This window comes from Lates calcarifer, linkage group LG15 (assembly GCF_001640805.2).
Source record: "Lates calcarifer isolate ASB-BC8 linkage group LG15, TLL_Latcal_v3, whole genome shotgun sequence".
Taxonomy (NCBI): domain Eukaryota; kingdom Metazoa; phylum Chordata; class Actinopteri; family Centropomidae; genus Lates; species Lates calcarifer.
Genome location: NC_066847.1, coordinates 5,901,521 through 5,925,353, shown reverse-complemented (window position 1 = coordinate 5,925,353; position 23,833 = coordinate 5,901,521). Strand labels below are relative to the sequence as shown.

The following is a 23,833-nucleotide window of genomic DNA, read 5'->3' as shown; positions in this document are numbered from 1 at the left end:
AGTGTGTTCATTTTCAACTTGTAAGCCAATACAAAGCATGTTTTGCCACATGCTTCCCTCATAACCATAATGATTTCCAAGCCCTCATACAGCAGCATGTTTTTGTTACATAAAGAGTGACGCATCACTTAGTTTCAGGAAGCGCGGTTTGACACTGTTTTTAATGATGTTAATATTTAATGCGAAATATTTAAATCAGTGCTGTCATGAGTTGTTATCCTAGACAGGATGTATTCGTATATAGTCAAAAAGCTGAGATGAAGTGAGTAACTAGGGCTGTGCAGTGAGAAAAGGTTAAGCTACGTAGTTGTTCTTGTTTGGGTGGTAAGTCCACAAGGTGACAGGTCGAGGTATGACAGGTATGAGGACCTGATATGTGCAGTGTTGACAGCACTGTACCCTTGTGTTTTTATGCAGCAACAGTGGAATTTTCCCAACAGCCACCACTGTTTTTCTTGATTTGTATCTCACACAGTCACACAGATCATAAAATCATGGCATTGACACCAGGTCTGATATGGAACACTCAGTTGAACAACAAAGATTGATACACAAAACAAAGGGGGATTGATTTTAAAAAGCAAACTGAGCTGTAATCACTGGCAGTGCTGCCTTGAAGTAAAAATGCAATGCCAGTGTGATCTAGCCTTTGCTGTGTGAGTGGATGCACAGAACTGTCTGAGGAAATGGCCTGGTTATCTACATATCTCACACAGGCTGTAAAAAGCACTGGCTCATGACAGCTGGTCCAACTGGTTTGACGAGAGAGAAGAAAAAAGGGAGGGCTGGAGGCAGCAAGGAGGAGGTTTCAGAGGAGGCAGTGCTGTGTTACAATTCAACAACAAGATATGAGAGGAAGGATACTAACAGAAGAGGAGAGCAGGGACTGCAGCAAGACAAAAACATTTGAGAGTTTTTGAGTTAAGTTTTAGTTGTTTTTTTTAGTAATGAAGTTTGGAGATGTGCAGGTTTTTACTGCACTAACACACAGATTATTTTACTGGTCAGATCATCTCTGACGACGTGATCCGACGTTCATCTACCTCAGCAGGTCAGTGTGTGTGTGTGTGTGTGTGTGTGTGTGTGTGTGTGTGTGTGTGTATGTGCAAATTTTGTCCAATCAGATATGTCTTTGTCTGTCATAAGACAGGCAGGATTTTTCCTGGGGAACTCAGAGTTTAGCACATAAATCCATAAATATCAGAAACTTGTACACCTGTAACTAAACTTTGTTGCAAATTGTCAAACTAGATTTTCTAATTTTCTAATTTGAAGAAAAACAGCTGTTAAAATATGAGCCTCCTCTAGCTTAAAATCTAAAAAGTTAATGAGTGACTATGAGAGATCGACTGGTATGATGGAATGTTTGCTATGACATTTCAAAACAATGAAGCAGTGACACACACCTGTGTTGCCCCTGGTTTAGTTTTACAGGTTTCAGCCCACCAAGACGGCTCATAAAATCCTCATGACCTAATATCCATCTGAGGCACTTGCAGTTCTCACCACAGATGTGTTTGCTGATTATTTCTGTGCAGGAAAGCCTATTAAACAAACACAGCATTTTAATACAATGGAGATGACAGCAAGAGATAAGGAATTATTGCTTCATCATCATGAAACAGTAATGATGACTATGCAGGTAACTTGCTCGCCTAGTTTCTGGGAACCAATGAACTCATCCAAGGTTATATTTTCCACAGCTCCAGTTGGGAAACTGGGAATCGGATTCCAGCTGGCACTCTACCTCTAACATCATCTCTCCAACATGAGTGATGACAGGGAGAGACACAGGCCCCAAGGGAGCCGGAGCCAGAGTCAAGGAGCCACACAGGCCCCCAACGTCAAACCAAAACTCAACCAGAAAGAGAGGAACAGCAAGGAGGACCAGTGGAAGAGGGAGAAGCCTGCAAAAGTGAGGCGATCTAGGAGTACCGACTCTGAGAGAGTGGAAAGAGGGAGGAGGAGAGAAAGAGACAGGTATGGGGGAGAGAGGAGGCAGCGCGGGAGGAGCGAGGAGGCCCGGAGGCGAGACAGGAAAGAAGGGGAGAGCGACCAGAGGAAGGTGAAGCCCCCTGAAGATGATGTGGAGGACACTGAGTGCGCTGTGTGCTTCTGCTCCTACGATAACGTCTTCAAGACCCCGAAGCTGCTGGCGTGCGGGCACACCTTCTGTCTGGAGTGTCTCGCTCGCATCAACGTGACCTCACCTGAGCTCAAGACCCTGACCTGCCCTGTGTGCCGTGAGCTGACTGAGCTCCCCCATGGCCAGGACCTGCCCCGGCTGGGCAACAATCAGGACATCATAGGCAAACTCCCACCAGAGATGCAGAGGGCGCTGTCCATTCGCTTCAAGCGCAGCAAGGGCAAACTGGTCCTGAAGAATCCTCCTCCCACCAGCCCCACCAAGCCTAGTATCCTCACCCTGCCTAAAAAGAGTCAGGATCCCCAGGTGACAGCAGGTGGTGACCTCCACTTGAGTGCAATGGAGCAGGGAGTAGCGCCAACCACCGTGGTGGACGTCGGCAGGCCTCCAAACAGGGTAAGAGGCCGCCTGCGCAGGCTGTTCCGCTCAGACCAGTGCTACTACGCTGTGGTGGCGTCCATCATCACCATCACCGTGGCGCTCATGCTGGTGGGTATTCTGGCTTTTGTGATCATACCTAACGTGGCCATTCGCCCACCACCTGCTCATCATGGGAACCAAACGTTGATCAATTCACCAGAAAGTGAGAATGAACCCTGAAGGGGCGGAGAAGGAACGGGCTGTAGACATGAGACATAGTGGAGGGAGAGAATATCACACAAAAACTTGTTGTGATTCTCAATGATCCTCTTGCCTTCCTTTTTTCCTCTTGGTGAGTAATGGTGAAGGAAGTACTAAGCACTGGGACACATTCAAGCTGGTTCTCATGCAGTGAAGTAAAGAAATGAAGGGAAAATGAGGACAGCAACATTTTTTAAACAGAGAACAGACAGGATTAAAGTTGCACATGAAGGAAACAAAACAAACTGCATGTTGTTTTTTGTTTTTTTACCTTTGTGTTATTTCCTGAACATTTTATTACTGTGAAAGCCAGAAATACACTCTGTGTGAGGAAACTGCTCATGATGATTAATAAGCTGTAAATGTTGAAATGCACTAAACTCTGATGGAAGTCATGAGTATCTTTTGATTGCATCAGACTGAGCTCAATAGCCAGTTCAGGGTTTCTAGTTCTTACAAATTTTGTGTATAGACCAGCTCATTGTACATAGCCATAGATGATTTATATATTTGCAAGTATTTTCTCTTTTCCCTCATAAGAATTGACTTTATTCCCCATCGGATCATCAAATAAAGCCTTTTATCAGACACTGAAAACTCGCTGCTCAGTATTTCCAAAACACATTATGACAATTCTATTTCTATAAACTAATCTGGGTTTTTCATATATTATTTTGAAATTATACAATGGGTGTTCTATTTTTAACTTCTCTGAGTTATTTATATATCAGTGTTTGTGGTATGCAGAGGACCTCCTGTCCATTCTCCTGTAGTTTGTCCCCCACGGAGTCAAAACAGGTCTCAGACTGGCATGGCTTCTTTAGACACCTGATACCCTCTAGTGGTGTAAACAGTAGTTATTAACAGGGTGGCTTCCTCTCTGCTTTGAGGCTGGCAAACCTGTTTGACAGCATCAGGAGTGTCTTTACCGTCTTTTTTTTTTTTCTTCTTTTCTGGCTCACTCAGGGAGTCATGTTGTATATTTTGACAATGAGATGAGACGTGATCACTTGCAAAATGCCAGCCAACACTTTAATGTGGGCAAGACAAAACATGTTACAAATGTCATGACAGTCTACAACAAACTCTGCAGGAGTGACAGAAGAGAAAATGGGCCCAGTCAGATTTTAAGTCTGTCTGACATTTTAGGCCAAATGTTACAACTCAGCATTCAGCAGCTGACTTAAACGCAAGCTAAAAAAATGTGTCGGAGTGACATATGGAAAAACAAAGAGCCAGTATGCAGCAATAACTTAACTTAACAATAACTAAAATACAGACTATTACACTACACTACACTACACTACACCTGCATGCCCGCCGAAGAAAGTAGAGAAGGATAACTAAGTACATTTACTCAAGTACAGTTTTCAGGTACTTTACATTATTACATTATTTGACTATTTCCTTTTTAGACCACATAATACTTGTAATCTACTACATTTTAGACTGGAATGTTATACCTTACTCTGTTTATCTGACAGCTGGAGTTCATTTGGATTTTACATAAAATAAGTACTCTGATCTTTTACTTAAGTTAAAGGACCAATACCACAGTGTAAAAATACTCCATTACAATTAGAAGTCCTGCATTTGTAAAAGTAAAAAACAAACAAAAAATGTTGTCACATGCAAAATCATTCCACAGTGAGTTGGTCCCCGCAAACAAAATGTTATTATATAGTGTTAACAATCCAATCATGAAATATATAATAATATTTCATGATTGGATTGTTAACACTGGTACATCAAAAAAATAAGCAGTATTTTACTGTTATATTTAATGTAGCTTGTTTTAACTACTTTAAATATAGTTAGGCAGTTTAGTCCAGTGGGTCTCAGCCTAGGGGGTCTGGCCTCTCCGAAGGCTCAGAGGTCAGTGGTCCAGAAAGAAGAAATGACAAAGTTCTGCAACACAAAGTGTATCTTTGCTTTTTTGTGAAATATTGGGGCTGTTGATCTCTTTAGGCCTTGAACAGTTATTTAAATGAAACCACGTTAGGAGAAACTGTCATGACAAGCCAAGGGCCCCACCTAGACACTAACTGTCGGCTGTTGGGTTGCAAATCACTGGTTTCAGTTTTGACAGTCTGTTTATTTACAAGAAAATTGTAGGTTGCTTAGAGGTCAAATCTGAAAAGACACCAGTTAAGTGAAGTAAAAAGTAAACATTACCCTCTGAATTGAGCAGTATGAGACAACAGCAGAAATTAACATTTTGAAAAGTTAAGTACAAGTACCTCAAAGCTGAAGGTTACAGTAATCTACTTGAGCACGTGACCATAGTTAAGCTCCATCACATTTACACAACACGATGAAAAATGTTACTATTCAAAAGTACAGTCTAAAGTTACTCCACCATGGCCAACTACAGCATTTAAATGCTACTTGACATATACATCAATAATAACCCAATTACGCAATGCAGCAGCAGTAACCACATGTTACACTCAAAGAGGTCATCCTGTATAAGTACTTTTGCTTGTGATACCTCAATACATTTTGCTGATAATACTTTTGTACTTGAATGCAGGGCTTTTACTTGTATTTTTTATCACTTATGAGTACTTTTTCCACCATAGCCTAAAGACACACCCCCATGAGCCTCCCTTTGGCACTATCGAGGCAAATATGGTCCTGTGGACCAGACCAGAAAAGACCCCCCCTCCTCTTCTTACGCAAATTAACCTTTATACGTTATGTGCCAGCTTGGATAGAGTTTGAACTTTAGAAACTTTAAAACGACAAAATCCCCAAAACAGAAGAGGGGTCTGTTGTGGATATTATTATACCACCATGGCTTCCACTCCCTCCGCCTCTGCTCTGTCTGCTGTTCTCCGGTGTCGGGGAAATATCTGGACCAGGAATCCGCCGACCAAGCGGCCTGCCACATCGGGGTACAGCCTCGGACTGGCCGGCGGGACGCTGCGCGATTCGCCAGCTGAGCGCAACCGGTCAAACCAGGTGTCAGCGTGGGAGGCTTTTCTACAAGGAGAGCGTGTTGTGATGGCAGGAGGACTGACGGTGGCGTATAAGTCGCCCCAGGTGGATGGTGGATCGTTGAGAAAAAAAGATTCAAGGGAAATTAATAAATCACATTATCCGAAACTTTCGTACTCCCTAGGGGGCGCGCACTCAGCTGCGCCTGGCGTCCAGAACGCGCTGGTGCGTCAGCTGGCGCACCGACTGACATGTAACCTGCCTGGACTAGATACATGCTCTAAAATGATCCAAGTGATTAAATTTGAAACATATGCTGCTGATATCTGTAAAATAGTATTTGTTAAGGAAGTCGGTGAATTCCCGGCTGGTGTTTTGAAAGTGTCCGTAACGTCCTCATGTTTTATGGAAAATGCAGGACAATTATCGTCTATCGTCTTGACAGGCTGGTCAACGCTGAAGAGAACCTGCTTATCTTTGAGAGCTCTGGTGTCACAATTTATGTTTTTAAGGCTGGCGGTGTTGTGGAAGTCCAGCCCTGATGATGGGCCACAGCATCAGGATCAGAAAATAATCAAAAACGATGCCCTGCAGGTGAATGTTGTGATTGGATCATTTTAAAAATAGAATATATAATATACAACATGTCATTTACAACAGACTATATGAAATCATCCCCTCTTTCAGGCAAATGGCCAGATCAGCCCCACTGCCCTCACCTCCTCCAGGGACAACTCCTGCTGTGGACAGAAGATCACTGAGGACAGACCTGACTGAGACAGAGTCCAAGGCCTCAGCACCAAAACTACACACTGTGATCCAACCTTATTTATTGATTTTTACCAGGCTTTCACAATATGCAACATTTGGACTTCAACCCAGTGATACAAGAAAACAGCTGGTTGTTTTTTTTAGGTCAGGCTATTTCTTTTTGCTTCAGTACTAAAGGAAAAGTAAGCGATATCCTATTGTAACAAGTCAAGTCCTACATTTTTACATTTTACCTGGTGGGTAGTTCAAATAATAGCAGTGCATTTTATTTTTGAGCTTACCCTGCATGTTTTGCACAAAAACTTATTTAGCAAATGCTTCAGAGTAAAATGTCTCTTTGGAGGGGTATAAAATCTCACAATGGTAATATTCAAATCAAGTCTGAGTAAAAACTGTATACTGTAGATGTGATGGAATAACTGAAAGATTTGTATTTGTTCTTTCACTTGTGTCCTGAAGGTCTTACTGGAATAAAACTGTGACGCCTCACAAATATTCAGTGTCAGTTTAAGGCCACTGACATTTATATTTTACTTACAGTTTAAAGGATGTAAGATTGAAAGTTGTGATTGCTATCACTGAGTAAAAGTTCTCTTATCAAGCTAAATATCGTCTGACAGTTTTATGTTATCATACTGGGCTATTGGCTGTGGTGGAATCTAACTACATACATTTACACAAGTGCTATAGGCCTACTTAGGTGCAGTGTTGAGGAACTTCAGTATTCCCATTTTCTGGTACTTTATACTTCTATACTTCACTACGTTGTATATTTTTTTAGTACTCTACGTCTATTTGGCATCTGTAGTCACTGGTTATTTTACAAATGAATAAATGGTAAACAGTCAATATCAGATCCATCTCAACCAGCTACAACAGTAAATTATTACTTCCACATCAATTTAACATATAATAACATAACAGTCACAGGGGGCATTTTCTGCATAATAATTAATTTTACATGTGATATTTTAGTAATTTTAGGCTGCTTACTGTGTTGTATTGCTATTTTTATTGTGGTAAATAAGAATATATTTCCAACGTAACTACAGACAGACTGTTTGCTTTACAGGTTGTGCTTACTTCTTTTCATTTCAAAAATCCACAAAACATTTAATTTGCCTACACTATTATAGCTACTGTTTGTAGGTAGACAAACGAACAGAACACGTTTTGCCTTAGTTTCCTCCCCTGAGACAGATGCAAATGCATTAATTTCCCTGCAGCCAAATGAGAAATAAAAGGGGTATTGTTACTGTAACTAGCTCTATATTTACTTAAAACCTACTTCCCTCCCTGTCTCTTCATTACCATATGTCGAAGCCACGGTGTGTGAAAGCAGACAATAAATCTTTACAGACATCAAAAGCCGCTGTTTTTGTAATGAGCTCCACAGAGAGCAGCTGAGACGTCGAAGTGTTGTGTAATTTCTCAAGGTGACAGTTAGGGCGGGACTTCCCCCTCTCTACCCAGGAAGTCGTCGTGTTACTTTTCTCCTCCTTCTCCTCCTCCTTTTCCAGTCTTGTGAGAAACAAGAAAAACTACAGGGGTGTTAAGTTGCTTTCAAACTACAGGGAGAAGGCAGTTTTCCACCGGTTCCACCCGTACTCTCGGTTTGTGGCGTTTAACTTTGCTGGTTGTCATCGAAGAAACGAGGGGAAGATATGGCCACAGGAGGACGAAGTGGCCACACTGTTACGGTAAGGGCTAATTTTTTACACGCTCTTCCTCAAAGCTTCAGTATTTACATCTGTCGAGCGGCAGGGTGGTCGAAACTCTGTATTAATAGTTATTTCTTAGTCCGAATAACTCGTCGTTTGGCTTCATTGACGAGCCAGCCACAGGTGATAAGAGAAAATCGATCCGAGTCAGTTAGGTGATTCATCACTACAGCTCACACGAACTTCCTTCGAAATGGAAATTAGCCTCTGATTACTCGGTTTCCTGGTTTCGGTCCGTTTTTGTGCCAGTTGCACGCTGTTGTCACTAATTATTGCAACCTTTTAAAACTGCTACACGTATTTATGGTTTGCATTATCGGTTAATTATTCTCTCGAGTAATCATTTGGTCCATATAGTGTAGTGCTGAGACAATAAGGCGATTGATCTATTAGTTGATCGACAGAAATATGGTATGCATCTGTTTTATTAGTCAATAAATCGTTTCTGTCGTTTTTCAAGGAAAAAATTGTGGGAAAATCCCACACATTCTCAGGTTTCAGCCTCTCAGATGGCAGGGTTTGCTGTCATTCATCATATATTACGGTAACCCTAATATATTGTGGGTTTTTGGACTTTTGGTCAAACAGAACAAGACATTTGAAGACTTACGCTTGGATTCCTAATTGAGAAATGAATACTCAGAATAATTAATATTTAGAGTAATCGTTAGTTGCAGCCCAAATATAATGTGGGAAAATTGTGAAAAATATCCATTACAGTTACACAAAATAACTTGGAACAATTGTACAATTGTCAAAATAGTTGCATATTAATTTTCAGTTTATCGACTGATTGATTGAGTAATTGTTGCAGCTCTGCAAGCTTTTGTTTGCTTAAAGTACATTATGTTCTTGTTATTTCAGATGGAAAAGGATATTGAAAGCTAAGGAATTGCCAGAATCACAACTTTGGTCCAGGATGAATCCTGCCCCTCATCATATTTCATCCATCATCACCTCCATTGACACTATATTGTGTCTTCATTATTTTAGCAACTGCACAGTGAGCCAACAAGGTGTAACACTGCATATTTGATCATGCACTTGTGATGATACACAGGCTGCCCATCCCATATCCCATTCCTATTGTCTGTAACAAGGACACGTCCTTCTATTCAGACCCTGTCCTCCCGACCCCCCTCCCTCTCTTTGAGTTTCTGGGCCATGCTCCGCAAGAGAAGTTCCCTCATTCTCTGTGGTACGTTCCTCTTTATCACCTGGAACGCCATACTGGTGCTTCTGCTGTGGGGCAGACCTCCACCTGGGCAGCCGGCTGAGCCCGGCCAACACCATAACCAAGTGGTTGAAAGGCCCACTAATGATGTGGTGGGAGATGTGCTTCGAATGGCGGACACATTCGAAGCAGAGCTTCAGCTGCAGAAAGAAATCCTGATGCAGATCCAGAGTCACCAGTCACTGTGGGAGCCATCAAACAAAAACAAACCGAAGGTTGTAGTCCCCCATGACCCTGTCATTCCTATCCTGGTTATTGCCTGTAACAGGGTCACCGTGAGGCGCTGCTTGGACAAACTCCTGCAGCACCGTCCATCAGCAGAGCTTTACCCAGTCATAGTGAGTCAGGACTGTGGACATGCTGAGACTGCTGAGGTCATTCGTTCTTATGGAAATCAAGTTACTCACCTCAAACAGCCAGACTTGTCAGACATCGCTGTGCGACCAGAGCACAAGAAGTTTCAGGGTTACTACAAAATCTCCAGGCATTACCGCTGGGCTCTCAACCAAGTATTCAAGACCCTTTCTCATTCCTCTGTTGTGATTGTAGAGGATGACTTGGAGGTAACCATATTGGCAGTTACTGTGATCAGTTTTCTCCTGTTAATGCTCACACATGAAAGCTTACTGATACATTTAAAAGGTTCATTTTTTTTATAAATGAGTTGATAAGTATTGCATTGGTTTGATATTTTACTGCTGATAAGTTGTCATATCCCTAAAACAATTGATTTAACTTCTTGGCATGTGTCACACAAACTGAATAATTCATCTGCTACTCTAGGTGGCGCCAGACTTCTTTGAGTACTTCCGAGCTTTGCTGCCACTCCTGAAATCTGACCCCAGTCTGTGGTGTGCGTCAGCCTGGAATGACAATGGCAGGGATGGCTATGTGGATCCTGGCAAGGCTAACCTGCTCTACAGGACAGACTTCTTTCCTGGTTTGGGGTGGATGCTCCTCAGGGAGGTGTGGGAGGAGCTGGAGCCTAAGTGGCCTGCTTCATTCTGGGACGACTGGATGCGTCAACCAGAGCAGCGCCGCAACCGCGCCTGCATCCGCCCAGAGATCTCACGGACTTTAACATTTGGCCGACAAGGTGTGAGTCTAGGTCAGTTTTTTGACAAGTACCTGCGTTATATTAAACTGAATACCGAATTTGTGCCTTTTACCAAGTTAGACCTCAGTTACTTGAAGGAGGAGACATACAGAGATTTTTTTGAGAAGGAAGTTTACAGTGCTCCCGTGGTTAAATATGAAGATGTTAAGCAGGGGCAACTAAAAGGACCCGGGCCCTTCCGCCTTCAATACTCAAGTAAGGACAGTTTCAAAATGCTGGCCAAAAACCTGGGAGTCATGGATGACTTGAAGTCTGGAGTCCCAAGAACAGGATACAGAGGAGTTGTCAGTTTCATCTCAAGAGGAAGGAGAATCTTTTTAGCCCCTCCTCCAGGATGGACCCAGTATGACCCCACTTGGAGCTGATGATCTGTGAGAAAGCCTATGTGCAGTAGCCTTTTTGTAATCTCTAAATGGGGAGAGCATTCCAGACCAAAGAGTGATGTCTTTAAACTTCCTTTTGGATTGAATGATATGTACTCGAGTTCATTGTCCTTGATAATGCAGAGTGGATTGTCCCTCTTTCTAGTATAGGGATCATTGCCAATACTACTCAGGTCTTTTTCATTAATCCAAAACATTTCTTACAGTGTAGGATACAGCCTAAACAGTTTGTTAGACAAAACTGCTGTGATTCACCAGAGATCTATTTTTTTATTATGCTAATTGTGCACATGACATTCATCAATGCATTCAATGCAATTACGTAATTTGCCACTTTTGTTTAAATTATTTGCAATTTCTGGTAGCCTCTGTGAACTGTTTATGTCTGGTATAAATATGAAATCACAGTCTGTGGTATGGTTGCTTATGGTGTTGGTGACTGGTCATAAATGCAGTATAATCTATCGTTTTATTGTCTTTGTTTTTGTCAAAAATCAGTTCTTCCTGCTTGTATTTTAATTTCAAATAATTTTGAGAAATGATTCCTCGTTGTTGTACTTCTTGCAGGTTTGTTACCTTGCACACTACAACATTTGTGTGTTTGTATATTTTTGGAATAAAAAAAATCAATACACATTTTTGCTTATAATCAGTTACTTTATTCAGTTAACCTTTACAGAAAGAGTACTATGCCCTGAGTTCATGGGATTGTATGTGTTACAGTATAACTGGGTAATAATATCCTCTATCATTATCCCAAATATGTGAGGCAGGAAAAAATGCAATATGATACTGATGTAGCCATTAAAAAGAGGGGTCCATTGGTATAAACATTTAGGTGTAAATATGATGTAGCTTCAATGAAGGGTCAGAAAAGCAGAAGCAGAATATAACTTACAGTGGCTAAACAGCTAATGAAAAGAAGTTAATGCAACCCCTGCAGCAAAGTGATGTTAAAAATTTGCACTAGTTGCACAAGTTAACAGTAAATGTGGAATGTGCAGAACAGTCTTTCTGCTCTTGAGTTCACCCACTTCCTTGCGATATATCCTATGAGATATTTTTAGGGGTTTTCTTGCATCCACAGCATGTTTAAGATCTACTCACAGATTTCACGCTTCAGCTTGTGTTCTCTGAAGTAGTTCATGGAGGATTTTGAGGGCTGCTTTGCATTTTTGTCTTGTCCTGCCCTCTTTTCATTTTCACTTTCTTGACTGCAAGACATTTGCATCCAGAGTTTACTGATATTTAACGGAATCCATTCTTCCCCTCTTATGTGCAATGTTTCCTGCGTCAGTGGCTGCCACACAACTCCAAACCAGAATTTCCTCCCCCATGAGGGAGTTACTAAGGACTGAGTGAGTAAGGTGCCCAAACCTTTGCACTTGCAAATATTTGAAGAAAGGCTGTTTGCTCTGTATTTGCCCTCTTTTGGCTCAACAAAATCTTTAAATTACCTAAACCTTTGCATACAACTAGGCATATGATACATGCCAGAAAACAGAAAACTACAATGTTAATGGGTGATATGAAACAGATTTCTAGACAGACAGTGACAATAAGGGCGTATGACAAACTACCTGTGCAAACTACCTTGGCACTAGTCGCCCATGACAGAGTCAGCTAGTTTCGCCCTCATATCAACGACAGTGTGGGTAGTGTCTACGGTGGCCGTCCTGGCTCAAACGTTGCAGAGCGTCCCTCTATATGCTAGTGGTCGTCTGTTTACCTCATTTGTAGTGATGATGTGAAACCGAGACCGCTAGCTAGCTAGCCTAGCTAAAGTAAGGAAACCCGGTAAGAGATGGAGGAAAAAACACGTGGTATTGGGGGACACAGTGATGAACCTCCTTTTACTTTTCATCTCTGTTTTCACCTGTTTGCCGTAAAACAGCCGTTAAATTCTCACTGACGGCGTTAGCCTGTTAGCATGCGAAGCTGCAGGCTAGGCTAGCTCCGGTGGGTTCGTGTTTCAGTGTGATTTGATATGGCAGATTGGGAACTCCCCAGCACTAGCCACCACTTATATTATTTTCCAGTTGTCTCCTGCTTAATAACACTCAAACATTGTTGATAGTGTCGGGGTTGTGGGCCAGTAAATTATCCATCACCACCGCCGTTGAAGCCTCAGCTTACGTTGCTGCTAACGATACAGTGTGGCCCGGAATGGAGCCAGGCGACTTGCGGGAGAGTCCCGCCGGGTCCGGTGAGTCAGATACGGGGGATTGGAGGGAGGTTATTCCCGGTGCGGATGGGGATGAGGAGGTCAAAGCTTCCGAAACTAATGGAACAACACTTGAGACATCACACAGGGACACCTGCGGGGAAGGCGAAAGTGAAAAACAGAAAAGCGTGGGAGAGCAATTACACAGTCCCTACGAAGAGGAATTGGACCCCCGGATCCAGGTATGAGAACCAGCGGCTCATGTGTGTCCTTTTAGTGGTAACATAACCTCCACCAAGCTAGGTGAACGTATTTACCAGCCAGGCTTTAATGACCAAGTATTTTTTGTTTATGAGTGTAATTTCAGTTACCACGATCTTGTTATAACGGGCCCACTTTGGGCAGAGTTAAGCTGAGTCTTAAAAAGTACTGAGTTCAGTTTCCTCAGAAAGAGACCTTAGAAGATATTAAAAAGTATGAAATCTCATCTCCAAATGGCTTGAATATAGTTTCTTATTCTGCAGCTACAAGGACAGTGTTTATCATGTGCAGTATTTGTTGGGAATCATAACTTCTCCTATGAATACTAATTGTTTTATGTGTGTCTAGAAGAGAAACTGTAATTGTTGAGAAGTACATTAAGAAACACTAATATCTGCTTACAGCTACATTAAAGTGTGTCATAAATTGAATGTACATATACCTCTTATATATGCTAAACAGGGGAACTTAAAATAAGGTTTCCCCCTTTTATTATTCGTAGTTGTTCACAGGAGGCTTAAGCAGTACACTGTTTTACTTTTTCCCACAGGAAGAGTTGGAGCACCTTAATGAAGCCAGTGCAGAAATCAACAGATTAGAACTGCAGCTGGATGTAAGTAGAAATTAGTGCTCAAACTGAACTGTTTTGATAATGAATTAGTCACTCATCAAGCAAAAATGCCAAACTGGTTCCAGCATTGTATCATTGCAAACTGAACATCCTTCAGTTTTGGGTGTGGCAAATTTTGACGTGTCACTTTTTCTGACATTTTATAAACTAAGTAATTGGAAGAATAAGTGCTAATAAAAATAATTGTTAGTTGCAGCTGTAGTAGAACTATACACTTCACCCATTTTATTTCAGTTAAGTTTTCCCACACAACTGATAAATATGGCGAATAGATTAAATAAAATTCTTTTGATTTTGACAAAACAAAACTCATGAGGAGTGTGAAAAAACATTTATTACCACCCTGGGATTTGTTTGAGTCTCTGTTGCTAAATATTTTATTAGTCCACGCTGAGGGTGCTAATCAATATGATAATTTTGTTTTCCATTTCTTCTATGCAGAACTCCTAAAATGGAAAATGTATCAGTGCCGATTGTTTGACACTCAGTGAATTGATTGCTCACATCCAGCCATTCCCCTGTGTAGAATCTAATCAGTCATTCCATTACAGGTAAATCTAATCTTGTCATTTTCATGCATTAACCATACAGGATGCCAGATCAGGGTACCGGAAGATCCTAACAGAGTCTGCCAGGAAGCTGAATGCTCAGAGCTCTCAGCTCGGTAGCTGCATAGAGAAAGCAAGACCATACTATGAGGCTCGTCGTCTTGCAAAAGAGGTATACACAAACAAAGTGTGTGTCTGAAAACATTTACATGTGTCCTATGTGTTTATAATATTGTTGCTTAAAAGAGTAAAGTCGAAACCTTTTCAATATTATAGAGAAAAAGCCAACAGTTTCCACACTGAGAAAGCACTTGGTGACTGTGGAGAGGAAAAACTTTTAACAGGAAGAAACCTGTATGTAATGTAAGCGAGGCCATCAGAAGTATCCCTAGACCAGGAACTTAATCCCTACCAGATCTATGAATTCTGCTGAGAGCAAGAATAAACAGTTTTACCTGTCTTGCCTGTAATTAGTTGCTGTAAATCAGCATGAACCAAATACTGTAAGTGCAACAAAGTTAATAGTATTTCATTGCTTTCTGGTCGTCTTCATGTTTAGCACTGAAATGCATCTTGGGGTGAGGTGATCAGAAGTGTAAAGCTATAAAATACAAGAGTAGCTCCCAAAATACTTTGTGGAAAAACTAGAATCTGTTGAGACAGCATCTGGAGGTGGTCAGGGATGCATTTATCCACAGATGTAGTTTAGCGTAGTGTATTCTAGACTTCACTGAAGATTTTCCAGAGTTGTTTCCAGTGTGCATATAGCGTTATAAGCATGCTGCACACATTGTTCTCCACCTATGACAAACAATGTGGACAAGGTTTTGATGGTCTCAGCTTTTCTGTATTGCAGTGATTTGTCATCTTCATGTTGAGTTTCCACCGCACCCAGATAAAGTGGTGTGTTGTCCTTATTATGTTAACTAATGATGACAGTGGAGGGTCGCAGTCAATGACAAGAAGTCACTTTACGTACAGAAGACAAAATGTTTTCAGCAGTCCATCCTTCACCAGTGTCTTTCATTAAAGGTTTTGTCTTCTCTAAAGAAAATGACTTCTTGTCATCGAGTGTGATCCTGCTCATCATTGTCAATATGTGTGAACTGTGAACTGCAGTCTGTTTTAACTGGATATAGGCCAACACACAGTCTGGATACAAGATGCTTGCTTTGTTTCACAGAGATCTGATTGTAATTGGAGTTTACAGAACAAGGGTTCGTGTCCTTGTCATACTCCACTTCTGTAGAATGTAATACATTTGTCTGCCCCCTGTAGGCACAGCAGGAGACCCAGAAGGCAGCTTTGAGCTACGAGAGAGCAGTTTCCATGCACACAGCTGCCAGGGAGATGGTCTACGTGGCAGAGCAGGGCCTGATGGCCGATGGCAAGAACACCCTGGATCCCACTTGGCAGGAGATGCTCAACCACGCTACCGCCAAGGTAATTGAAAAAACCAGAAGGTAGACATAGCATAAGAGAATGGCATCATAATTAGGAATGGATAGAATCAGGATTTTCATCAATACTGCTACTTGTTTTTTGTTAATTATCATCCTCCCTCTTTCTGCTGATGTGGATTGACTGCACAGCTGGTAGAGGAAGGAGGGGCTGGTTTGGGAGCAGGGGCTGCTGTCTCAGCCAGAGAGTCTGTTCTCCTCCACAGACTCTCTACTCTGCTGCCCGCTCTGTGTGTCTCTATGTGTAAAATATATGAATGTAGATTAGTGATACTGATATTTGGCAGCCTCGGACACATTCATAAACTGACTGTTAATGGGTTATAATTAGACACAATAGACAGATGGTGAGGGACCATGTGCAGTAGGTGCTGGATGTCTGTGGTGTCTCACATGAGACAATGCATGCCTTACAGTGAAAGAAAACATTCACAGGACAGGTGGATGGTGACATAAAATTAAACAAGAAACTTGCTCAGCTTAAGGATATTACCTTGTGGTTTATCTTATCATATGTACAGCAACTAGGTGAATGAGCAATACAGTCTTGGAAACTTCAACAATTTAAGGAGAAATTATATAGAAATACATTAAAGTCTTCTATCGTCTCTCTCAGGTGAACGAAGCAGAGGAGGAGCGACTCCGCAGCGAGAGGGAGCATATGCGTGTCACACACGCCTGTCAGGAAGCTGAGGCTCGGGTTCAGATGCTGCAGAAGTCCCTCAAAAGAGTCATCCTGAAATCCAAACCTTACTTTGAGCTCAAGGCCCAGTTTAACCACATACTGGAGGTAATGTGCACACACAGAGCCCAGTAGTAGTTTGTTTATAAAAGTACATAGAAGATCCTCTGTGCAGTGTGTCCTGCACATAGTTGCTTCCAGTTTCCCATTTTCACAAGGAAAGTGCTCATTTCCATATTTTCCAGATTTAATTTTGATTCAGTTTGATTTGATTCTTGATGATTTAGTTCTTTCAGATAAATACCAATGTTACGTAAAGCACTTCTCAGAGTTGATCACTGGAGCTTGAATTTCTTTCACTAAGTGAGCAGTGCTGTTATTTCCTTGCATTAAAACTGTGTAAACTGCATATTGTTGGCTAAATTGTAAACACATTCCCTGTTATACGAGATATTTATTTCCTTTGGAAATTGCAGACTACATGGATAACACTTGCATAAAAACAGATTACAGGACTGTCATGACTCAAAGCAGCTCATATAGGCAACTATTATCTATACTACTTTTTTGGTACGTTTTAATTACTCTATTTCCACCGTTTACGCATTTACATATAATTTAGTGGGGTTGTACACATTTAATGTGCAGAGGATAAAATACAAAGATGGAGCTCAGGATCAGTATTGGCTCATTCAAATAAAAATCATGATTCATTTGATGTTTTTTTTTTTTTTTAATCCAGCCATTGTTGTAAATCTGCTGCTGAGTTGGCAGAAATTCTGTCATATATTCTGTGTCTTAAAGATCTACTAGAGGTCATTGATAGTTAATTTTTCTGTGTGGCATAAAATCAATCAAGTAATTGATGAAGAAAGTTGCTGTGCCCTCTCTGTGACTCCAGGAGCACAAGACCAAAGTGCTGCAGCTGGAGCAGCACGTATCCAAAGTGAAGACCCGCTACTCCATCGCCCTGCGAAACTTGGAGCAAATCAGCGAGCAGATCCATGCTCAGAGGGAGAGGGACCAGGCCGGGGGAGGACGCCCCACTGTGTGCGGAGGGCGCAGCCCCCCCGTTGGAGCTGAGTCCGACATCAAAGAAGAAGGCGGAGCCTGCGGTGGAGGTGCAACTGGGAAAGATCGAGTGGATGCTGCCATTGATCTGGTGGAGAAATACAAGGAGAAGGAGAATGAAAAGGAGCGGGAGCGAGCGGGGTCGGATTCCCTCTCAGTCTTCAGCCTGCAGACCATCGCTTCCGACTTGGAGAAATATGACTCCATTGAGCACCTCGGGGATCTCAGCGATGTAGGGAGCGTAACTGGGGATGAGGGGGAGAAAGATAGAGGCGGAGTGATAGACAGAAGAGACAAGCTGTCGGAAACAACCGCCAAAGAGCGCCAGCAGCAGTTCTACAAACAGCACCACAGAAGCTTCAGTTTGTGAGGCTGTCGTACAAATAACTGCTACAAACACTGCAAAATACAATGTCAAAAAATCAAAAAATACAAATTAGGTTAAATTTCTGTAACACATAGGTACCAACCAAAGTATGAGACAGTATATTTGCTGCAAATCTAGAACTGGCGTGATGCAGTAGTAGGTGTATGATACTTGGTGTAAATAAGCACACTTATGTTGACTGACAACACATTATTCTAAAGCTGACACTGATCACAGTTAACGTTGCAGCCTAGTTAGAACACTACTGGAATCTACAGAGCTTACATCCCTCCGGGATATGTATACTGTACATTCACTCCCTCCAAGGGATTCTGGGTTGAATTTGTTCCTTGAGCATGAACGAACAGCGAACAAAGACCAAAAGCCCCGTTTGAACAGTGACACTGGAAAAAAATAAAAACCTCCACTGTTTCCCTTCCAGTCATGTCGAGTCTTATCAGCGATTGCTTCAAGGTAGATGGGTCGCAGGGTCTTTCGATACACATGAGATCCCAGCTCCTATCCACCCTCATTGAGTTAGTTAGCAGGGAAAAATGACAAAAACGATTCTGTCAGTGCAGAGTGAAAGCATGTTGAAATTCACATTTCATGTATTTTTTTTCCCCCGTAACATGCTGCAAGTAGTGCTTTTGTTACTTTTGGCACGAGAGAATGCGTTTTTTGAAAATTCCTGAAATGGTGGCTAGAGCGAACAGAGTAGAGTTTGAAGATGGTAAAGACTCCGTTTGACTGTTTCCACTCTGACAGCATGCACTCCTAGTTAGCTATTTCAACAGACATTTATGACATGTATTCAGGGCTATATGCTGAAACAAACACTGACACACAATGAAATGATAAAGCTCAGCCAGGTTTTCTTTTTTATGTTGTTATGCTGTAATCTTTTGATGCAAAAGCCTTTCTCAAAATTGTATTATTTGGATATTGTTTACATTTGTATAAGTAGATTTCTTTGGGAGAAAATCCATTTCCTCTTGTTTGCCTTTTTTTGGTTGTAATTTGAAGTGTGCCTTGACACAGGACAAGTAACCAATTTAGTATGAGTGGTATTTTGTTGTAAACTCCTCTGTAGTTCTGTTAAGAACAATTTACAGAACAACTGAGTGCCCTCTAATGATTTTTAATAATCTGACTCACCTGAGCACTGTCTGATGAGACTTGAAGAGCTATGATTTTTTTGTTGTTTTGATTTCTGTATATTCTTCTTTTAAAATATTGTACTTTGATTGTCAAAGTGTATGACGCAAAATAACAAAGTCAAGAAATGACTTGTAAATGTATGTAATTATTACAAAGCTGGAAAATATTGACATGTACAGTTACATGTGTTGCTGATTTGAATATTTGACAATTTAGTTGTACAGATGTTCTGGATACCCACAGATTACTGTGTGTGTTTAAATTATTATTGTTGCAGTTTATCCGTAACACCTCTCACCTTCACTTCTGTCTTAACAATTGGTTTTCACTCTTTTTAATGGTATTTGTGATTTAGTCAGACTGTCACACGCTGTTTCCAATTTATGCATTGTCATATCTATAATCAATAAAACAGATCATACTTCCCGGGCTCCTGTGATTCCCGTATTTTCATATTTACTTTATCTTGTAGAACTTAATGCAGATTTGTGTGACCGGAGGCAGGATAGGATGTGAATTCTTGTTTTACAGATACAGGAAGAGGGATGGTGAAAGACAGAGGGAGAGGTTATGTCTCTCCCAGCCTTCTCTCAATTATTCAGCAGATATATAAATATGAAGCAGGATGCCGATCTCAGAATAACTGACAGAGGAAGAGCAGAGGCTGAATGGTGGAAAAGACACAAAAGGGAGATAAAATAAGTCGACGGGCCTTGATTTAATAGATGACCAGTGTTGTAGAAATGACTGATGGCTGCTGCGTTGACTTAAGCTCCAAGGGGTTTTAGAAAAAGGCTTAACAATATAGTCACTGTGAATACAACAGCGCCATATCTGCACCTCCACCCGTGTCTAGTCTTCCTGTCGTGATATAATTATTCACGGTGGAATAAATCCGCAAGCTTATCATCAATCCAAAGCCTCTTCTTAAGATTAATTGTGATATTTTTGTTGTTGTGACCCGAGACCTTAGCGTGTTTCGTCTTGGAAAGGAGGGGGGAAATCAGATAAATGCGTGAGAGAGGGACTGTTACGCACGGTGCGTCTCCATCATGACGTCGTGAATTAGCTCAAGATTGTAGAGGGGGGAGAGGAAAAAAGGAGGGGAGTGTGGTGAATCGGTTTCGTCGTTTATGGGGATGCGTTTGTATATAGTGCATGTATATTTTTTGTATGGATTTTTGTCATTTCTTACCTTTGCCATGCGTTACTGCAATACAAGGAAACGACTCGAATAAGATACGTTTTGTTTTTGTAACATTCTGTTAATGCACGGAGCAGCTTGCACATTTATAGCCATATTAATATAGCCATAAAAAATCGTTGCAAAGATGCATATTTTTACCAAATAATCCGACACTGGGCTTTCCCTGGCGGGTCCCACCCGGAGGACGAACTGTTATCTTGACAGCGCGCATCGAAACTAATAGTAAGTACACATGCTACAGCTTTGCTTCAGGGGGCTAGATGCTACTATTACTGCGGGTCGCAATATTAGTCTACATTTGTTCAGAAAATGCTCAATTTCCCATGTAGATCATGTAGACAGATGTCAAATTCGTTCCTCATTCTGTATGCAAAGGCCATACATTTTCGATGGGCACAGGCCAGATTTGTTTTGAGTTCCCTCTTTGCAAGAAGCCATCACCATCCTGTCTGCATTTATGCTTTAGAAAGAGAGGATAACAGCATGGGATTTTACGCTTTTTAAAACAACACGAAGTCGGTTTAAGCAGATGACACGTTATTCCAGACGCTAGTTTTGAGGTCTGTTCATATGAGGGCTATCCGGGCTTGTTAATATGGTCGGCCTTCCTCTACAGGCCATCACGGATTCCCTTGTCAACAGCACGACAAGTAACTACCGACAACATACGGTTGGTGGCACCCTTACTGTGACCCTCACATCTCAATAGTTCACGCTCAGCCATGCACGAAATGCTGCATCTGAGTCTGTGTGCATCAAATCCCGTGTGGACCAAATAGCCACTACATGTCTCTCGACATGAAGAATGAGCTGTCTTTGGTGCTGAAATGGACCGGATCAGCCCTTTTCACTGGCAGTTTCCGGCATTATAAACACATAAGGAAGTAGGCAGTGTGTGTGTGTATGCGTGTGTGCAACAGTGACATTAGAGGTGGAAGTGAATGTGGATGAACTGTGGGTTTCACAAGGCTGCAATGTTTTGGAGCGGGGAAGGCGCTGTCTGTGGTGCTGGAGCCTTAATTGCATTTAAAGCTTGAGGCTAGTTGACGGGCCCTCTTTCCTGTGTCTGCTCGGTGCCTCTGCGGCCACAGCGCTGATGGGGCTGGCTGGCTTGCTGGCTGGCTTCGTGCTGGTTGGCCTGCCTTATACGTGCAACACTCACTCACATAGTTTGCTTTTATCCAGCTCAGTATGTGATCGCTGATATTAATGACTCCTGCTGGGCTGTCCCCCCCCCTTTCTGTCCCCTCCCTCCTGCCTACACAAGACAAACGCACACACTGTACACTACCAACACACACACACTGGTGGTGTCTACCTCCTGCATGCTTCTTGTCAGTGAACTCTAAAAATACACTGGATAATGCTAATGAAGTATCCAGCAGAGTTTGTCTGTCTTCCACAAGCAAGCCTCGCTGCCATCTGTCTCCCTCACTGTGGTGCTTTGCTTTGTTATGCCCCCATCCACCCATCCCACCCCACCCTCACCCACACACACACACACCACCCCCTTGCTGTCTTGTTAAGTGTGAGAGTGTATGGGAGTGTTTATGTTTGTGCATGTGTGACAACATCATAAAGCAGTATTTATTATTCAAAACTGCAAATGAGCAGCTATATATAGTGTGTTTATCATTGATACAGTCAGTTGTGCATGTGCATGTGTGTTTGTATGGGTGTGTGTGTGTCTTCCAGCCTGCCAGCACTTGAGGTGCTGTGGCTCACGGGACTCACAAAGTCTTTTGACATTTTGCTGGTTAGCATAACACACTCATTGTGTACTCATGAATTCTGCACATTAGGCAGGAGGTGTCTTAGTAAACACTAAACAGGGATAAGATAATGTAATAGTTTTCCTTTACATTGGGACAAGATCCTCTATTTTCCTATAGCAGATATATTTATTGATTCAGTTGTAAAGTCACTGATAATTTAAAGGGACACTCATAAAGTCTGTTTACAGCTGGAGAACTACTGCATATGTGGAAAAAATAGCTGTATAAAGCCTTCTGTGACTCCACAGGGAGTTGTGTGAAGTCTGGTGGGAGGAGAGTTACCAGACCTCTGTAGCTGACTCCTCATCACTGCTTGAGGCGAGCAGCTCAAGGCTACATTAGATGCTGCTAGCATAACACACCCAAACCTCTGAACAAAGTGTCAGCAGTCGTGCTGCTACTGCTGCAACTATTGATCATTTTCATTGCCAATTACCAATCTGCTGATTATTGTTCTTCTTCTTATTATTATTAATCATCTGGACTATATTATGTAAGAAAATAGTAAAAAATGCCTGTTGCCTCCAGAATGTGGTTAAAGTTACACCTTCAGATGTGTTATTTATTTCGGCTCAATAGTCCAGGACCCAAAGATGTTCAGCTTACTATCATATAATACTAAGAAAAGCATCAAATTCTTACATCTTTGAAGCTGGAACCAGAGAATGTTTTGCTTAAACAAATTTACTTACATGATTATTCGATTATCAACAACAGTTGAAATAGTTCAAACTTCCTGTCATTCAACTGATTGATTAATCAAGCAGCCATTGCAGTTCTAGTAGGAACCATATTTTGACATGGTAGGAGAACGCATGGAATAAAAAGGACTATATTTCTAATCAATATACACTTGATCTTTTTTTGTCCACCGTGAGTCTGGCAAGGTTAGTGCTAAATCAGTGGTGTACTCTTTTAATATATCCCAGAGTTTCCGTGCCAGTGGGGTTGGGATGAGTCATTGTGCCTTAAAAAAGCATCTAAAAGCACCTTTCTGCCTTGCAATGGTAAGCTTTTGTGTCAATGGTGAACAAGCTGTTTTCTACCCCGACATGAAGAAAACTCTGAAGTCTATTGACTCTGCCTTGGTGTGAAATGTTTCTATGGGTAGTCACTTTTCAAAAACATCCCTATCAGGCATCTAAACCTGAGTTGAGACCCTGTATACAGGGCCTTTGAAATGAAGCAATGCTGCCGATCAACTAAACCTGAGCTGTCTGCACTGTAAATACAAAGAGGAGAGAGAGCGAGAGAGAGACAGACAGACAGGAAAGTGGACTCATCTCACAGCTCATCCTCTGTGCACAGTCAGGCAGGTTGAAAAGAGAGCTTTTTCTGCCAAAAAGTTGATGCATCCCTTTTAGAAGAACAGCAGTGAACCGAAAATGACTGTATCTGAGGACTGAGGGTGTAGCATTAATACTGTAAGAGTATTTTCTCCGTAACCCTTCTCTTTTTGTCTGTCTCCTCTTTCTGCTTCTGTGTTTTTTTCAAAACCCCCAATTTCCTTGTCACATTTTCCTACTTTCTGTTAAAACCTCTCTCCCCATCTTCCTTCTCTTTCAGATCCGGA

The 23,833-nt window shown here is 41.7% G+C and overlaps 3 protein-coding genes across 4 annotated transcripts; all 3 read left to right on the top strand.

Annotated features, from left to right (window-relative positions):
* Positions 1-600: 600 nt before the first annotated feature.
* rnf183 (ring finger protein 183) lies at positions 601-7,085 on the top strand. Its single transcript, XM_018700045.2, has 3 exons — positions 601-1,051; positions 1,704-6,301; positions 6,395-7,085. The coding sequence occupies exon 2, from the start codon at positions 1,769-1,771 to the stop codon at positions 2,744-2,746; it is 978 nt and encodes a 325-aa protein (XP_018555561.1). The 5' UTR covers positions 601-1,051; positions 1,704-1,768; the 3' UTR covers positions 2,747-6,301; positions 6,395-7,085.
* Positions 7,086-7,926: 841 nt separating this feature from the next.
* mgat1a (alpha-1,3-mannosyl-glycoprotein 2-beta-N-acetylglucosaminyltransferase a) lies at positions 7,927-11,569 on the top strand. Its single transcript, XM_018700075.1, has 3 exons — positions 7,927-8,178; positions 9,064-9,996; positions 10,217-11,569. Exons 2-3 carry the CDS (start codon positions 9,364-9,366, stop codon positions 10,913-10,915), a joined length of 1,332 nt encoding a protein of 443 aa, XP_018555591.1. The 5' UTR covers positions 7,927-8,178; positions 9,064-9,363; the 3' UTR covers positions 10,916-11,569.
* Positions 11,570-12,629: 1,060 nt separating this feature from the next.
* On the top strand, positions 12,630-19,702 carry sh3bp5la (SH3-binding domain protein 5-like, a). 2 transcript variants are annotated; one of them, XM_051075908.1, is made up of 7 exons: positions 12,647-12,730; positions 13,011-13,339; positions 13,909-13,971; positions 14,581-14,709; positions 15,816-15,980; positions 16,614-16,787; positions 17,581-19,702. In XM_051075908.1, the coding sequence occupies exons 2-7, from the start codon at positions 13,100-13,102 to the stop codon at positions 18,118-18,120; spliced, it is 1,311 nt and encodes a 436-aa protein (XP_050931865.1). In that variant the 5' UTR covers positions 12,647-12,730; positions 13,011-13,099; the 3' UTR covers positions 18,121-19,702. The 2 variants fall into 2 exon arrangements, with proteins under 2 accessions (XP_018555503.1, XP_050931865.1); XM_018699987.2 differs by having other exon boundaries at positions 12,630-13,339.
* Positions 19,703-23,833: the final 4,131 nt, after the last annotated feature.

Bases quoted from the DNA above. Each gene is read 5' to 3' on its own strand.
- mgat1a (XM_018700075.1), top strand. From the start codon at position 9,364: ATGCTCCGCAAGAGAAGTTCCCTCATTCTCTGTGGTACGTTCCTCTTT. The intron at 9,997-10,216 runs GTAACCATATTG...CTGCTACTCTAG, and splicing joins TTGTAGAGGATGACTTGGAG to GTGGCGCCAGACTTCTTTGA.
- sh3bp5la (XM_018699987.2), top strand. From the start codon at position 13,100: ATGGAGCCAGGCGACTTGCGGGAGAGTCCCGCCGGGTCCGGTGAGTCA. The intron at 13,340-13,908 runs GTATGAGAACCA...TTTTTCCCACAG, and splicing joins AATTGGACCCCCGGATCCAG to GAAGAGTTGGAGCACCTTAA. The intron at 16,788-17,580 runs GTAATGTGCACA...CTGTGACTCCAG, and splicing joins AGTTTAACCACATACTGGAG to GAGCACAAGACCAAAGTGCT.
- rnf183 (XM_018700045.2), top strand. From the start codon at position 1,769: ATGAGTGATGACAGGGAGAGACACAGGCCCCAAGGGAGCCGGAGCCAG.